This window comes from Cyrtonyx montezumae, unplaced genomic scaffold (genome assembly GCF_038088225.1).
Source record: "Cyrtonyx montezumae isolate F1298 unplaced genomic scaffold, pur_monq_1.0 scaffold_32, whole genome shotgun sequence".
In the NCBI taxonomy this organism is placed as follows: Eukaryota; Metazoa; Chordata; class Aves; order Galliformes; family Odontophoridae; genus Cyrtonyx; species Cyrtonyx montezumae.
In genome coordinates, this window is record NW_027072037.1 from 428674 (window position 1) to 445380 (window position 16707).

The following is a 16707-nucleotide window of genomic DNA, read 5'->3' on the forward strand; positions in this document are numbered from 1 at the left end:
TATGGATCAGGAGTGATATCTGCTGCTGTGCTGCTGGGCTGTGGTCCTTCAGGACCAACTGGGGGGCTTCACCTTAGCGGCCCTATGTCTGCATCTGGAAGTCCCCCCTGGCTGCCTGCAGGGGACACTCACAGTGTTCTTAGTGCCAAAATTTGGCACGTTTCTCCCAGCTGGAGAGGCCTGGAGGGCAGGTCTGCATCCCAGTGCCTGGTTCTTCCACTGGGGTTTGGCTGTGCCTCTCATCCCACTGCTGCCCCCGGGCAGGATGCTGGCGTGGCCTCGACTTCGGGTCTCATTGGCATCGGTAGATGTGAGTTTGGCCCTCATCTTTGGCATCCATTGGTGTCAGCAGGATGCTGGCCTTAGTGGTGAAAAGTGGAGCTGTTTATTTCTGTCAGGCTGTGAACCAAATGCAGCATCGAATGTCTTTACAATGATTGGTGTAAGTTGAAGAGGTGGCAGGAAGCGAAGCAATGGGAAGGTCTGAGAGGTTTGTAGGTGGAAGGAGGGGAACATGCCTGGGTTGGGAGGCAGGAGCAGCCTTCCCCGGTCTTTCTGCGTGCAGATGGTGGTGGTGTAGGAACACGTGGCTGATTTCTCTTTGTGCACGGTCTGGTTGTCCGTGGGGAGCTCTGGGGTGTGCGGTGGGTGCCACGTGGGATGCTGGCTGCCTCCTTCCCAACTCACACCATCGTGGCATCTTCGTGGCTGCAGTGCTCCTGTGCGCGTGGGCAGCTCCCAGCTCCTCCCAGGGATGCATTATTGAAGGTGTGTTAATATTTCAGCACAAGAAGGACGCGGAGCAGGTCGAGAGGAGGACACGGGGATGCTCAGAGGATGGAGCAGCTCTGCAGTGGAGAGCTGAGAGCTGATAGTGTTCACACTGGAGGAGGCACTGAGGTGACCGTGTTGAGGCCCTTCCAGTACATAAAGGGAGTGAGGGCAACTTTCTGCACGGGCAGATAGTGACAGGACACGGGGGGATGGCTTCAAGCTAAAGGAAGGAGATACAGGAGGGATGCGAGGAGGAAACTCTGCCCAGAGGTGGTGAGATGCTCTCACTGCTCTGAGCTGTGGGTGCCCCATCCCCCCCTGGGGGTGCCCGAGGTCATGGCTGGGCCCTGGGCAGCCTGAGCTGTGGGGCAGGGCTGGGGCTGAGGGCTTGGGGTCCCGTCCAGCCCAACCACTCTGTGCTTCTATTGATCTTGAAGGACCCTTCCAACCCATCACATTCCATCATTCTGTGGTTCTGTGATCTGGAAGGACCTTTTCAACTCACCCTATTCCATCATCCTCTGGTTCTGTGATCTTGAAGGACCTTTTCAGCCCACTGCATTCCATCATTCTGTGGTTCTGTGATCTTGAAGGACCCTTCCAACACGCCCCATTCCATCATTCTGCAGTTTTGGGATCTGGAAGGACTTTTTCAGCCCACCCTATTCCATCATTCCCTGGTTCTGTGATCTTGAAAAACCTTTCCAGCCCCTTTTCACCTTTTCAGGTGTTGATGTGGCACACGGGGACGTGGCTGGTGGCACAGGGCAGGGCTTCCAACGAAGCTCACTCGTTGTCACCAAGACTTTGGAGGCTCACGTTCCTGGTGAGCTCAGCGTGTGAAGGAAGGGGACTTCTCCTCCGTGTTTTGCTGAACCCTTTGGCTCTCTCTCTCCCTGCTATGTAGGTCACACTTCATGTTTTACGCTCGAGCTGCCGTCCTGGAGCAGTTTCTCCAGTGAAATGAGAGAGCAGAACATCGTAGGGATGCACGGCGGCGCAGTGGGAGCGGTGCTTTCCCCGGGTTGGGGCACTGCTGCTGCTGGAGCGGATGAAGGAACGTTTTAAACATTTTAAGGGGATTTCAGACCTCACGTGAAGTGCTGTTGAGCTCCAGGTGCTCCCAGGCAGCGGTTCTGTGAGCGTGGGGAGAGCAGTGCCCTCGTTCCCGGAGCGGATGCGCTGATGCCTCTGGCAGCGAATTCATGCCACGTCTGCTTCAATCTCGGGTTATCTGAGCACTGTTTGCTGATGTGCTTCAGGGCAGCGCTGCCATTCGGGACTGAGGAGTGGGGCAGCAGGAGCCATACGAAATTCCACAACAGCAGATGCCGGGGGAGGACCCGTGGTCCAGGAACACGTGTGGTTTCAGCTGTGTGTAAGGCCCCTTTCCTCTCACAGTGAGTGAGTGGAGGAGTAAAAGGTCCCTGGAAGCAAGGAACCTCATCCTGTGCTCCTGCCACGTGTTTCTGTAAGGACACAGAGCAGCTCTGAGCCCGTGGATGCTCGGGTCTGAGATGTGCACTGCCACAGCTGGGCAGGGGAGACCTGTGTGGCCAGCAGACGCACCCATCACCTGCAGCGAGTTTTCTCCTTTTCCCGTCTTTTCCCATTTTAATTATCCAGAGATTCTCCCCAGGGAGTGGAGGCATCAGTACAGCATTCCTCAGAGCTGTTGGCGAAGCTGAACCTGAGCTAAGGAGACCGCAGTGCTGTGCTGGTGGATCGACTCCATCCCCGCACAGAGCTGGCACTGCTGTGTGTGTGCTCTGTGTGTGCTGTGTGTGCTGTGTGTGCTGTGTGTGCTGTGTGTGTGCTGTGTGTGCTGTGTGTGTGCTCTGTGTGCTCTGTGTGTGCTGTGTGTGTGCTGTGTGTGTGCTGTGTGTGCTGTGTGTGCTGTGTGTGTGCTCTGTGTGTGCTGTGTGTGCTGTGTGTGCTGTGTGTGCTGTGTGTGTGCTGTGTGTGTGCTGTGTGTGTGCTGTGTGTGTGCTGTGTGTGCTGTGTGTGTGCTGTGTGTGTGCTGTGTGTGTGCTGTGTGTGCTGTGTGTGCTGTGTGTGCTGTGTGTGCTGTGTGTGTGCTGTGTGTGCTGTGTGTGCTCTGTGTGTGCTGTGTGTGTGCTGTGTGTGTGCTGTGTGTGTGCTGTGTGTGTGCTGTGTGTGCTGTGTGTGTGCTGTGTGTGTGCTGTGTGTGTGCTGTGTGTGCTGTGTGTGTGCTGTGTGTGCTGTGTGTGTGCTGTGTGTGCTGTGTGTGTGCTGTGTGTGCTGTGTGTGCTGTGTGTGCTGTGTGTGCTGTGTGTGTGCTGTGTGTGTGCTCTGTGTGCTGTGTGTGTGCTGTGTGTGCTGTGTGTGCTCTGTGTGTGCTCTGTGTGCTGTGTGTGTGCTGTGTGTGTGCTGTGTGTGTGCTGTGTGTGCTGTGTGTGCTGTGTGTGTGCTGTGTGTGCTGTGTGTGCTGTGTGTGTGCTGTGTGTGTGCTGTGTGTGCTGTGTGTGCTGTGTGTGTGCTCTGTGTGTGCTGTGTGTGCTGTGTGTGCTGTGTGTGCTGTGTGTGCTGTGTGTGTGCTGTGTGTGCTGTGTGTGCTGTGTGTGTGCTCTGTGTGTGCTGTGTGTGCTGTGTGTGTGCTGTGTGTGCTGTGTGTGTGCTGTGTGTGCTGTGTGTGTGCTGTGTGTGCTGTGTGTGTGCTGTGTGTGTGCTGTGTGTGTGCTGTGTGTGCTGTGTGTGCTGTGTGTGTGCTGTGTGTGCTGTGTGTGCTCTGTGTGCTCTGTGTGCTCTGTGTGTGCTGTGTGTGCTGTGTGTGCTGTGTGTGCTGTGTGTGTGCTGTGTGTGCTGTGTGTGCTCTGTGTGCTCTGTGTGTGCTGTGTGTGTGCTGTGTGTGCTCTGTGTGTGCTGTGTGTGCTCTGTGTGCTCTGTGTGCTGTGTGTGCTGTGTGTGTGCTGTGTGTGCTGTGTGTGCTCTGTGTGTGCTGTGTGTGCTCTGTGTGCTCTGTGTGCTGTGTGTGCTGTGTGTGCTGTGTGTGTGCTGTGTGTGCTGTGTGTGCACCCCTCACTGTGCCTTCTCCTCCCTCAGGTCAGATGCCGGGCTCCTTGCTGCCCACGCAGCCCATGCAGGGCCGGATGCTGCCGGGAGTCACTGCCAACCTGCACCCCTCCGGAGCGCCCGCTCCGCCCGGCATGGCACCCATGGCCGGCGGCCTCATGGGGCCCCGCGTCCCTCTGGCAGCGCCCAACGGCATGTGTGAGTGCTCCGGGGGGGCTGGGGGCTGGCACTGGGAGCTCTGTCCATCCGGAGCCCTTCTCATGGAGGGCGCTGGGAAACGGATGGGGCTCTGCCCGCGTTCTCACCGCCCCTCTCCTTTCTCTCCCCACAGATCCCCCCACTGCGCAGCCGCCTCCGCCCGCAGAGGGGGTGACCCCTCCCCCCGCAGGAGCCCCCCCGGCCGCGGCCGCCCCCTAAGTGTCCCCGGACTCCGACAGTGGTGACCGAAAGAGCTCCTCCGGACGTCCCGTGTGTACCCACAGATGAGCACAGTCACTCTGAGTCCCTTTCCTCGCCCCCCCCCCCCCCCCCCCCCCCCCCCGCAGCTCCCGGTGCTCCTTTGGGACACGTGTCCGTGGGAGGTGCCACCGCTGTCCCCGTGCTGCTGGGGGAGGGGCCGTTTGCCCCCGGTGCCCCCAGCTCTGGGTTCCCCCATTCTTGGTGTTTTCAGCTTTGGGTTCCCCGGGGAAAACGGGTGAAGCACCGAGACCGGGATCCCAAAGCGGAGCTGTGGGGCTGCGGGGCTGTGGGGCTGTGGGGCTGTGGGGCTGTGGGGCTGCGGGGCTGTGGGGCTGCGGGGCTGTGGGGCTGCGGGGCTGTGGGGCTGCTCCCTGAGGACAGCGGTGGGGCCCGGGGCGGCCTCAGTGCCTCACAGCAAACCCCACCCGGAGCGGAGGGATCGGATGGAGCCGCACCGAGGAATAAAGCGGCCGTTTTCAGTCCCTCTTTTTGGAGCGTACGCTTTTTAATCTTTCAAAGGAACAAAACCACACAAACAGAAGTAGATAGGAAGGAGCGCGGGGCTGCGCTGGGGGGTGGGCGCATCCCCTCCGCCCTCCCCACATCTCTGTGCCCTAGAGAAGATGCTGACCCCCCCCCCCCGAACCCACAGAGCCGCTCCCATCCCCGGGCCCACAGCCGAGGATCCCCTTGGAGGAGCACTCAGGTGATGGACTCAGCACCCACGGGTGCCCTTCCCCCACCCGTGCCCCACACGGCTGCGGTCCCACCCCCACCCCCGAGGAATCCCTTTCCGTGGGCTCTCCCCCTCCGTGGGCGCTCGGGGTCCGGGTTGAGGCCGCTCCCCACTTTCGGATAACCTCAGGTTGTTTTTAGCGTGATCACCCTCAATAGAAAAGATGCAGATGGAGAACTATTTTTTACCGTCGTAGCGACGATCCCGCAGAGGACCCCGACTCTTTTGACACTGTTGGTGTTTCTGGATAAATAACTCTGACTTTTTGTCCCCCGCCGCTCCCATCCCCACCCCCACAGTGCCGCCCCGTTTTGTGAAATAAAACAGATGTGGTTTTTGTACAAAGTTTGGGCCTCGTTTGTGCGGGCGCTGCGGGGCAGGGCCGGGCTCGGGGGGGCTCTCCCGGTTTGGGTTCGGGGCTTTTTTGGGGGGGGGCTCTGGTCGGAGGTGCGCTGGGATGGGGCCGTCCCGCTGCCCACGCGCGCGGCTTTGCTGAACCCCACGGGCTTCTCCCGGTCCCGTGGGTCCCTGTGATGCTGTCCCACTGCGGAGCGTCCACCGATGGGGATGGGGCGGAGCGCCGGTCCCGGTGCTGAGCCCCCCCCGCCCCCCAAAGGAGCGGCTGAACCCCCACCGCGGGGTCCCGGCACCGCCCCCCCCGCGCCCCCTCTCTCCCCGTCCCCCTGGAGACGCATTCCGGGGTGGAAGTGCGGGGAATATTAAGCAGCGCAGCCCCTTCAATCCCCCTTTGAGTGGGGCACAGAGCGCGGTCTGTTCGCGGCGCGGGGAGCGCGGCCAACGGCGGAGTGCGGGGGGAGGGGGTGGGCGCCGCGGACGGGGACCCCGCACCGCGCGTCCTTCGCGGGGCGTGGGGCCGTTCTGCCGCGTCCGGGACGCGCGGTGACCGTGGGCGGCGACGCAGTGCGAGGAGGGGTCGGTCCCCGCAGCGCCGCGGGGGTCCGAAGGAAAAGGCCGCCGTGCCCCATCTGCGCGGCGTCCCCACGTGCGCGCCGTCCCCGTCTTCACGATGTCCCCACGCGCGTGCGGGGCGCGGGGTCCCGGCGCTGCCGGTGCGGCGCTGCCCCTCCCGCGGGCGGAGCCGCCTCCCCCCGCCCCCCGCCCGGCCCGGCCCGGCCCCCCCGGAGCGCGGCGGAGCGGAGGAGCGGGGAGGGGGGGGGGGGCGGGCGGAGCCGCGGCGGTGCCGGTCCCGTCCGGTGCGGCGGTGGCGGTGGCGGTGGCTCTGATGCCGCCATGGCCCCCCCGGCCCCGCCGCCCCGCGCCGCCCTGGCCGTGCTGCTGGCGCTCAGCGCGCTCGGCCCCGCCGCGCCCGGTACGTGCGGGGTGGAGGGGGAGGTGGGGGTCGGGGGGGGGATGGGGGGCTCGGCCCCGTTGCCCCGCGGCGGAGCCACCTGCGGGTGGGGAGGGGATGGGAGGATGGGGTGGGGGGGGGGGGGGGATGTTTCGCTGCGGGGAATGCTCTGCGGGGTTCCGGGGGTTATGGGGGGGATGGATCCCGTGGTGAGAGGGGGAAAAAGGGTCCCGAGATATGGGGGGGGGGGTTGGGAGGGGGGACGGCGCGGGGTCCCCACGTCCGCGCTGCAGTGGTCCCGTTCTGTGTGCGGGGGGGTGGGGGTTGGATCCCATCGCGGGGATCCCGTTGTGGATGGGGGGTCCGGGATGGACGTGCCCCCCCCAGCGCGGGGCTCGGTCCCATGTTAGGGAGTGGATCCCGTTCTGTGGGGGGGGGGGGGGGGAGAGGGGGCTGGTCCCCATCGCAAGAGACCGAATCCCTCTGCAGGGACCGGGTGCTGTGGCGAGGGGGGTCGGTGAGGGGTCTGGATCCCATTCTGCGTACATGTGGGGGGGTCTGGACCCCGTTATGGGGCGGGGGAGCCGGGTTCCCTGATGGATCCCCGCGCAGAAGCCGCGATCCTCCCATTGCGGGGCTGGGTCCCGGCGCGGCGCGTTGGGATCCGGCGATGTGTGCGTCGGGCGTACGATCCCGGCGGGATTTATTTTTTGGAGGGGGTGTCCGGATCCCCTGCGTGCAGACGGATCCCTGTGCTGGGGGGGGTGGGACCCTCTGCACAGAGGGGCTGCATCCCGCTGCAGGGGAGGGGATGGATCCCGTTATATACGGGGGGGGAGGGGCTGGATCTCATCATGTGTATGGGGGGGGGGGGATTGGATCCCATTATATGTACATATGGATCCCATTCTGTATATGGGGGGGGCGGGATCCCCTCCGTGCTGCTCCGTCCCCTGCAGGCTCTGTGGCCCCGTGGGGAGGGGGGGGGAGGGGGGGCAGGTCTATCCCCATTGCCACTGCCACGCACGGAGCCGTGCGGGGGCACCGGGGGTGGCACAGAGCTGAGCTGCCATCCCCGTGGGTGTGGGGGGAACTGCTGCGAGTGACACCGCTCTGTCCTTGTGCCCCCACAGCGCCGGAGTGGCCCCCCCACAACGGCAGCGCAGGCAGAGCCTGGAGGGGACCCCTACAGAGCGGAGCCCCCACCAACAGCACCGACCCATTGGGACCGCAGCTAGAGCCGCCCGGGGGGGGCCCGGCCACCGCCGACCCCACATTGGGGTGCACGGGGTGCAGTGCAGAGGGGTCCCCCAGCTCCGTGCCCCCCGTGCCCGACGCAGCCCAGGACCCCCAGCTCGGTGTCACCGGGCCCGGCAATGGCGATGGCGGTGCGGTGGCCCTGGGCAGCCCCGAGGAGGTCGGCAGCGGCGAGCAGCCCACCAGGGCCGGCCTTGGGCCCACCGAGGGGCTGACACCGGGCCCCCCCGGCCTCCCCATCCCCAGCCTTGGCCTCTCCAGCCCCGGGCCCAACCTCGGTCTTCCCGACCCCAGCCTTGGCCTTCCCATCCCCGTGCCCACCCCTGACCGTCCCATTCCCAACCCCACTCCCAACCTCGATCTTTCCAAGCCCAACGTGGCCCTCCCCAGCCCCAGCCCGGGCCCGGGCACCGATCCCGACCTTCTTCCCGTGGCCGAAGACTCGGAGGTGTCCGTGGAGCTCCCCCAGCCGCCCTCCAGCCCGGCCCCGGCACAGCGGGCGCGCGGCCGCACGGACCGCACGTGGCTGGGCGCTGCTGAGCCCATCACCGCTGCCCCGGGCACGGCGGAGCCGCCCGAGATCATCGACGTCGATTACTACGACGTGTTCGATGGCGGCCGTGGGCCCGGGGGCGGCCGTGGGGCGGGCGGTGCGGCGCAGGGGGAGCCGGGGGGAGCGGCCACGCCGTGGGGCCTCCACGAGCTCTACGACGACTTCACGCCCTTCGACGAGGCCGATTTCTACCCCACCACCTCTTTCTACGCCGAAGGGGATGAGGAGGAGGAGGAAGAGCTGGAGGAGGACGAAGAGGAGGAGGAGGAGGAGGAGGAAGACGGCGGTCTGGAGGATGAGAACGGCTACAGACCGCCCGGCTCGGCCGCTCCCCGCGTCCCTCCGCCCCACAGCCCCACGGAGGGGACCCCCATGGCGCGGCCGAGGCCCGGGGAGCGCGCGGTGCCGGAGAACGGCAGCGAGTGCCGGAGCGGTTACGTGCGCCACAACAGCTCGTGCCGCTCCGTGTGCGACCTCGTGCCCAGCTACTGCCACAACGGCGGCCAGTGCTACCTGGTGGAGAGCCACGGGGCCTTCTGCAGGTACGGGCGGCCCTGGAGTGGGGGCGTGTCGTGCTGGGCCGTGCCCCACAGCCCCCGTGGGTGTCCCATAGACCCGCGGGCATCACAGAGCACCCACAGCCCCGTGGGTGTCCCGTAGCCCAGTAGGTATCGTCCAGGTCCAACGGGCATCCTGAACACCAGTGGGCACCCCACAGCCCCCGTGGGTGTCCCCCAGATGTGGGTGCATCCCCACGGGGGACATGGGGGCGTCCTCGGGGTGCTGTGACCCACAGGAGGGTGCAGGATTAGGGGCGGTGCTCGGCTTCCCCCAGCCCTGGCAGTAACATGGGGGCACTTTGCTCCCTGCCCCATAGCCACGGCCGCGTCCCCTTCCCCAGGGCCACAGCGTGGGCCGTGCCCCCCCCGGGCGGGGGCTTTCTGCCAGGAATTAGGTCAGGGCTGTGTGGATGTGGCTGCGGCCGCAGCGCCCGTCGGGATTGCGCCGGGGAGGGCTCAGCATGCGGGGATGTGATGGGGCCGTGATGGGGATGTCCCCATGGGTCACTGCAACGCCCCGTATGGGGCTCAGGGCACTGCAGCCCCATGGCTGTGCTGGGGGGGAGGGGGGGGGGGGGGTGCCCATGAACCCCCTCCCTGCCAGCAGTGACCCCACGTGCCCCTCTCAGGTGCAACACGCAGGACTACACGTGGCACAAGGGGACGCGCTGCGAGGCCATCGTCACCGACTTCCAGGTGCTGTGCGTGGCCGTGGGCTCGGCCGCGCTGGTGCTGCTGCTGCTCTTCATGCTCACCGTGTTCTTTGCCAAGAAGCTCTACCTGCTCAAGACGGAGAACAGCAAACTGCGCAAGACCAAGTGAGTGGGGTGACCCTGGGGACACCGGGTGGGGGGTGGGGGGCAGAAATGTCACCGTGCTCCGGTGGGGTTCGTCCTTGAGGGCGTTGGGACGGGCACTGCTATGGGTCTGAGGGCTGCAGGTGACGTCTGCCACTGCGGACAGCACTCCGTGGGGACACGTGGGGTGCAGTGGGGTCACCCCCCCGCCGCCGCTGCCTCATATCCTCCTGGAGACAAGAAGGAAGTGCTCCCGTGGGTCGCTAACGAGCTCTTAATTAGAGTTTGGCAGGGCCAAGCGTAATTAGCGGCGGAGCCAGCGCCAGAGCCTGGCTCCTCCGCTGCTGCCTGCCCCTGCACCCCACGAGGACCCCCTCAAAAGCAAACCCCAAAGCTGTGGGGCACCGCGCTCACCCCCCGTCCCCCACAGATACCGCACTCCGTCCGAGCTGCACAACGACAACTTCTCGCTGTCCACCATCGCCGAGGGCTCCCACCCGAACGTAAGGACCCCTTACCACACCCCTTATCACACCCCTTATCACACCCCTTACCACACCCCTTATCACACCCCTTATCACACCCCTTATCACACCCCTTATCACACCCCTTACCACACCCCTTACCCCCTTGGCTCGGGGGCTCTGAGGGTGGCACAGGGCTGTGACGTCGCTGTGGTGTGCCGTGTCCCCATGGTGTCCCAGCTGGGGGATGTGACCCATGGCTGGGGGTGCAGGGGCTGGGGATGCTACGGGAGCAGTGCTGCAGCTGCCCTCCACCTTTTGCATTGCACAGAGAGAAGTGCAGCACAGAGCCCTCTAACCTCGGCCCTATAGACATTCCCCCCCTCACCCCCACCTGGTTTTGGAGCAATTCTAGCACCGCAGTGCCTGCAAGTGACCCAGCAGGAGCCGTGGCACAGCCCCGGGGTGGATTCGGGACCAATCCTCACACGTGGGTTGGATCTGGAATGGATTTGGGGCTGCTCCCCACGAGTGGGATTGTCCTTCCTCGTCTGTCCCCACTGGTACGCCACGGGCTCGTTCCCATTGGTGCCTGGGGACTGCGAGCCCCACTCCAGAGGGGACGGCGATGGGGACACCCCAGGAAGGGGTTCTGGGGCTGAAGACCCACTCCCTGTTGTATGGGCGCTCTATGACAACGTGTCCAAGCACAGGGGGTGACGTGGGACAGTCCCACTGGTGTCACACCCACCCGGGGCAGCAGCTGAACGCTGATGGGGCACAATAAAACCAACATGTGGGAGTCCTGTGTGGGGTGACTGCTTGGCACGGGGGCTGCGACGTAGACCCGTGGGTGGGAGGGGACAGCGGGGTGGCAGCCAGTCGGGGTGATGGTGGCACACGGTGAGCTGGGCTCGGGCACCGTGAGGACACGGTGGGGGCACCAGGGGAGCGTGTCAGACTCCATCGCCTGCCCTCTGCGCGTGCCAGGAGCACTCCATGGGGACCCCAGAGCCATGCCATGCGCTGCGGGATGTATTCCCCCTATAGGAGGTGTGAGGTTGTGGTGTTGGATGTGATGTTGGGTGCATCCTCTACACCCTGAGCAAAGCTGGGGGAGGATTTGACCAGTGGTAGGGCTGGGAGCTGCAGGAGGGCAGACTGAGGAAGGGACCGTTCATAATGGGGATGGTGACAAGGTCCCATCCCTGCTGGTGTTTGAGGTCAGGTTGGGCTTTAGATTGGGTTGGATTGATCTGGGTTGGCTTGGCTTTGGGTTGAGTTGGGCTTTGGGATGGGTTGGTTTTGGGTTGGGTTGGGCCTTGGGTTGAGTTGGGTTGGATTTGGGTTGGGTTTGTGTTGGGTTGGATTTGGAGACGGGTTGGGATTGTATTGGGTTGGATTTTGAGTTGGACTTTGGGTTGGGTTGGGCTTTGGATTGGGGTTTTGGTTGAGTGGTTTGGCTTTGTGCTGGGTTGGCTTTGGGTTGGATTGGGCTTTGGGTGTTGGCTTTGGGTTGGGTTGGCTTTGGATTGAGTTGGGCTTTGGGTTGAGTTGGGTTGGCTTTGTGTTGGGTTGGGGTTTTGGTTGAGTTGTGTCAGCTTTGCTTTGGGTTGGGTTGGGTTTGTGTTAGGTTGGGTTTCAAGTTGGGTTGTTTTTGGGTGGGGCTTTGGGTTGAGTTGGGTTGGTTTTGAGTTGGGTTGGGCTTTGGGCTGATTTGGATTGTCTTTGGGTTGGGTTGGGTTGTCTTTGCGGTGGGTTGGGCTTTGGGTTGGTTTGTGTTGGCTGTGCGTTGGAGATGTACCCATGGCAGGATGGGCTCAGAAGGTCCCATGGGACCACCACCACAGCCATCGCCCTGAGTCTCCCTCTCCCCCCAGGATGACCCCGGTGCACCCCACAAGCTGCAGGACCCGCTGAAGCCTGGCCTGAAGGACGAGGAACCGCTCAGCATCCTCAGCGCTGCGCCGGAGGAGGGCAGCAAGGGCGAGCCAGGGGGCTGCGGGGTACCCTGCCTGCACAACAACCTGGGGTAGGGCGGGGGGAGACACATTGGGGTGGCATTTGTACAGAGGGTCCCATTTGTGGCTGCGCCGTGTTGTCGGGTGTTTGCTTTGTGCTCTGTGTCTATTGCTTGGGTCCGTTCCGCGCTGTGATTTCTAAACCTTTGCTGTTCCGCCACTGACTTTTTTTGTACTTTTACCCCCCCAACACTTTTTTTGAAATACGAGTGAAAACAACAACAACAAAAAAAAGGAAGATCTTGAAATAAAAGTTTTTTTCTTTTTTTTTTTAAGTTAAGCCTCTTGCCGGTGCCCGCACGCTCCCTGTCCATCAGCCCCCGCCCCAAAGGGCTCAGTGTCACCTGGTGGTGACGGCCTCTCCCTGTCCCTGCGTGGCCCATGTAACCCCAGCTCTGCCAGCTGTGTCCCACTGGAGCCATGGGACAGTGGGGGACATTTGTCCAATTGCCTGGGCTCTGTCCCCATCCCCATCCTTGTCCCATCCCAATCCCCATCCCTGTCCACACTGCCATCCTTGTGCCCATCTCCATCCTCTTCCCCGTTCCCATCCCTGTCCCCATTCCTGTCCCCATCCCATCCCCACCCCATCGCAGCACAGTGTCCCCCTGCGAGCTGTGGCTCATGGTGATGTGGCTGTTACCCCCAGCTCAGTCTCAGTGCCCTGCCCCATGTACCAGCGGTGTCACCGCTCTCTGTCCCCACCTGCTGCAGGATGCTGGAGGGGGTGGCAGTGTCTCCAGCAGGAACTCACTCCCCAGGCATCTCAGACCCACGGATGATCCCATTTTCCATGCATGCTGAAGCTCCCATCACATCGATAGCTCCCAGTTGTGCCTTCACTTGAGCAAGATTCCTTCAGTGGCACCTCGGGAGAGAGGAAACAAAGCAGTTAATCACACCCCCATTTCCTGCGTGGAGCCCCAACTGCCCCTCCCCATCTCATACCCCAGAACCCCCTCTCACCTGGGGCTCTGCATCCCTCACTGTGCCTCAGTTCCCCTCCTGCTGTCAGCTCTGCACTCACTGGAGGATGGAGGAGCACAGTGATGCCCCCACAGCTCAGGGGCAGCCCCAGGCTCCGTCTGATTTCATGGCCCGTGGAGGAATTTGCCTCTCGGGCACAGAGCCTCGATCAGATTGCCTTTATACGGCGAGGAGGGGACGGCTATTAAATGTTCGGTTGGTTGGCAGGGAGGGGAGCAGCCCTGGCACTGTGTTCGTCCCCCTCCCTCTGCTGTCCCACTTTCTCCTGTGGACACGTACTGGGATGGGAGCCGTGACCCCAGGACAAAGATCCTTTCTTCCCTTGAGCTGCCTGAGACAAAGCAGTCCCATAGACATACAGGATAAGGAGTTATCCGGAACTGACCCCAAAGCCAACCCCTTCCACCAGACCCGTTTATGGCCTGATTTTTGGGTGGTCCCACTTGGAGTCAGGACCCAATGATCCTTATGGGTCCCCTCCAACTCTGTGATCCTACAGTTCTGTCACTGGGAGCTGTGGGACCTCATCCACCTCCACAGAGCTCCTGGGGACACTAAGATATGCTGGGGAGGACACGTGACACAGTCCTCCCTCCAAGGTGGGGCCAGATCTCAGCTTGTAGGGTGCGATGCTGCAGTGTGGGGATGTCAGCACTGGGGGGAATAGCACCGCTGGCCCCATCACCTCAGTCCCACTGCCACGGGGAGCCCGGTATTACAGCAAACCTGCACTGGGTTTAGAGAGAGGAGAAAAGCAAAATCCTCTTAGCTCAGCATGGGGAAGAACAGCTGTGTGTGTGTTTGCGGCTGCTGGCGGGGCTCTCGTGGCGGCTCTGAGCACAGCGGCCCAGTTTTGGTGAGATCCGTGCTGCTGGGGCTGGTCCTGGTCCTGCTGGGGCTGGTGCTGGTGTTAGTGGGGCTGGTCCTGGTCCTGCTGGGGCTGGTGCTGGTGTTAGTGGGGCTGGTCCTGGTCCTGCTGGGGCAGAGGCAGAATGGGGACAAAGTCGGAAGATGGAGGGGGCTGAAGGTGGGAGCAGCATGGCCGTGGAGAGGTATCGGAGGACAAGGACCCCGGGAAGGTGGGCTGAGAAATGGGGAGGAACGCTGCAGCAGCTGTGATGGGGGCACAGCTAAAGGTGAAGGGAAGGAGGAAACTGGCAGCTCTTCAAAGGAGCCATGTGAACTCGGTCCCTTTCACCACGTTCAGACTCAGGCCGTTCACCTCTGTGACATTAATGAGGAGCCATCTTGCTGGAGCACCTTTGAAGGAAGAGCTCCTTTTGCTGGGTGCTACAAACCCGCAGCACGATGCGGCTCCTGCTTCACAGAGCTCGGGATGTCACTGCGGGGCAGGAGACGGCAGATGGAGACAATCTGCTGGGGAGAGGAGCGCAGAGAGGCGGAGAATCCCGGCTGGTGCTGGGTGCTCCCAGAGAGGGGAATCGGGGATTTCGGGGAGGATTTGGGAGAAGGGGAAATTCGGGTTGTGAGGGTGAAGCAGCACTGGAGAGGACAGAGCACGGTGAGCTCTCAGTCCGCATCTCTGAATGATTCGGGGTAGATGTGGCACTGAGGGACGGCCGGTGGGCACGGCGGGGAGGGGTGGGGGTTGGACCTGGTGATCCTAGGGGTCTCTTCTGACCCCAATGATTCTATGACGGTGTGAATTGGAGAGGACAGAGAAATGGAGACATGGGAGCGGGGGAACAAGGACAAGAAGGGAGGAGAAGAAGGGAGAGCCACGAGGGATGCTCAGTGCGTGCTGGAAAAGGGTCTCCTGGAGAGCCGGCAGGCAGCTTGCTTCCAAACGGCAAAGCTGTAAAGGTGACCCGAAAATTGAAGCAAAACAATATATATATATTTGGCTTGCTTTATGAATGCAGTGTATTATTCTTCATGGCCACGGGCGATCAGCAAACAAGTCATGGTTAAAAGAAGCGAGGGATTCTCGAGCACGGAGTGATGAAGGGGGATGAGGGGCTGTGAAGGGATGCGCCGGGATCCTGGGAGCACATCGGGGCAGCATCTGCTGGGAGAGCTCTGGGTGAGCTGATCCCGCGTGGCAGCAGGTGCTGCGCTGTCTGAGCAGAAATGTCAGCCCTTCCCCTCCGTCCTCACGAGCTCTCCTGCTCTTGGCTGGAGGCACAGTGCAGTTCTGTGGCATTTTCTCCCACATCTGCTGCGTGCACGGAGGGAGGGATGTGTAAAGCTGTCCCAACAGGCAAACAGTCGGATTTTTTTAAAGGAAAGAATATCAATCTTTGCCCTTCCTATTAAGTGTCTGTATTTACCACGACCACCCCAGGGAATGGCTGTGTAAATCCCTGCAGGACTCGGGTTCAGCCACGCTGCTTTTCCCACTCGCTGGAGGCGATGGGACGGTGCTGCTTCCCCACATGTGTGTGCGCATTTGGAAGCAGTCCCTGCCGCACCCGGCGCGGTCCTGTGCCCCGTTTCCAGCTGGCACTGCGCAGGGGCGAGCCCGGCAGTGATGCATTGCTCTGGGAGCTGGCTGCAGCCGGCTCGGATTCCTGCTCATTTGCAAGCTGAAACACTCACATCGAGCATTCATGCCGTGCTGATGTGACAAGAAGCAGCCAGCTTTCCTCCGGTTTTCCTGCAGTTTCCCCCCATTTTTCCGACAGAGGAGGCAGCAGAGGGGTGAGGATGGGCACGTGGGGCGTCACCCCCATCGCAGCAACAGCTCCGCATTGCTTTGGAGCAGCCCAGCACCCGGCTCAGCTCAGCCATTATTCCTCCGGCTGCTTTTTGCCGTGTTGGGAGGGCTGACTCCCCCCGGCTCAGGGGACATTTTGCCATTCCTTTTGTCACTCCACCATTGAGCCGGCCCAACAGCTGCTCTCTTGTTCACCTCTTCTGGCCTCTCAGCACTAGTGATCTTTTGTGGCTCAAAGCATTACTAAAGCATTTAGCATCCGATCGGCGGCCACAGTTATCTGCACCCACGGGAACCCTCCCACTCTGCTCCGGTGCAGTGTGATTTGTGCACTGCAGTCCAAAGGGACGGGAACGTCCCGGGGAGTGCAGCGATGGAAACGCGGCCACAACCGAGGGAGGGAAATCAAAGTGCCTCTCCCCAGAGATGGTTTTCCACGCGCTCTCACTGAGAAGCTCAGTGCTTTTAGTCATCCTTCCCGGCCACGCTCTTGGGAATCACCTCCAACACCACGAGGCTGATTGTTCTGATGTATTTAGGTGTGCTTTTTTTTTTGGAAGGAGCTTTCAGCTCAAGGTTTTCCAGAAGCAGAGCCCCCGGATGGGAGGGAGGGAGCACTTCCCCAGTTTGGTCACTGGGTGGGAGGCAGGAAGCAGGAGCTGACACAGGAGTGGGGTTCTGCAGCCAGGAGGGACCGCAGGCGGATATATGGGGCTCTGGGGCTCACCCTGTGCATGTCGGCAGCTTACAGATACTGCACATCTGAGCATTGGACATAAAGAGAGAAGAACAGCTGCTGTGGCTCATCCAGACCTCTGTCAGCCCACCCTCACGGTGCAGCAAATACCCACATGAGAAGATGGGAGAAGCCTGGGGATAAGGCTCCGTGTGGTCCCAAACCTTTCCTACCCCCCAAAAATATGCATCTCAGGCACTCCCCAAACCGGTGGTGGTCCCCAGAACACCTCTCTTCCACAGATCTGTTCCCTTCTCCCATCAGTTATCCCTCCGAGCCCCACATAACTTCTCAACGGGGACAATTAGTGGTTTTGGAGTGCTGTGCTGTGCCACACGTCCCCC

At 62.1% G+C, this 16707-nt stretch overlaps 2 protein-coding genes across 3 annotated transcripts in view; both read left to right on the forward strand.

Annotated features, from left to right (window-relative positions):
- Positions 1 to 4229, forward strand: part of SMARCC1 (SWI/SNF related, matrix associated, actin dependent regulator of chromatin subfamily c member 1) — a 62865-nt gene extending 58636 nt beyond the window's left edge. Inside the window, exons 27-28 of one of the 2 annotated variants that reach the window (XM_065744869.1) lie at positions 3838 to 4005; positions 4139 to 4229. In XM_065744869.1, coding sequence (XP_065600941.1) covers positions 3838 to 4005; positions 4139 to 4224 — 254 coding nt within the window. In that variant the 3' untranslated portion in view covers positions 4225 to 4229. Of the gene's footprint in view, positions 1 to 2099; positions 2263 to 3837; positions 4006 to 4138 lie in introns of those variants that run through there. The other variant, XM_065744870.1, reaches the window with a different exon arrangement.
- A 2024-nt stretch (positions 4230 to 6253) lies between these two features.
- On the forward strand, positions 6254 to 12194 carry CSPG5 (chondroitin sulfate proteoglycan 5). The gene is given in 6 exon segments (XM_065744824.1): positions 6254 to 6332; positions 7378 to 7436; positions 7438 to 8663; positions 9311 to 9499; positions 9909 to 9981; positions 11823 to 12194. Coding segments are annotated over 6 exon segments (1782 nt in total). The 3' UTR covers positions 11979 to 12194.
- Positions 12195 to 16707: the final 4513 nt, after the last annotated feature.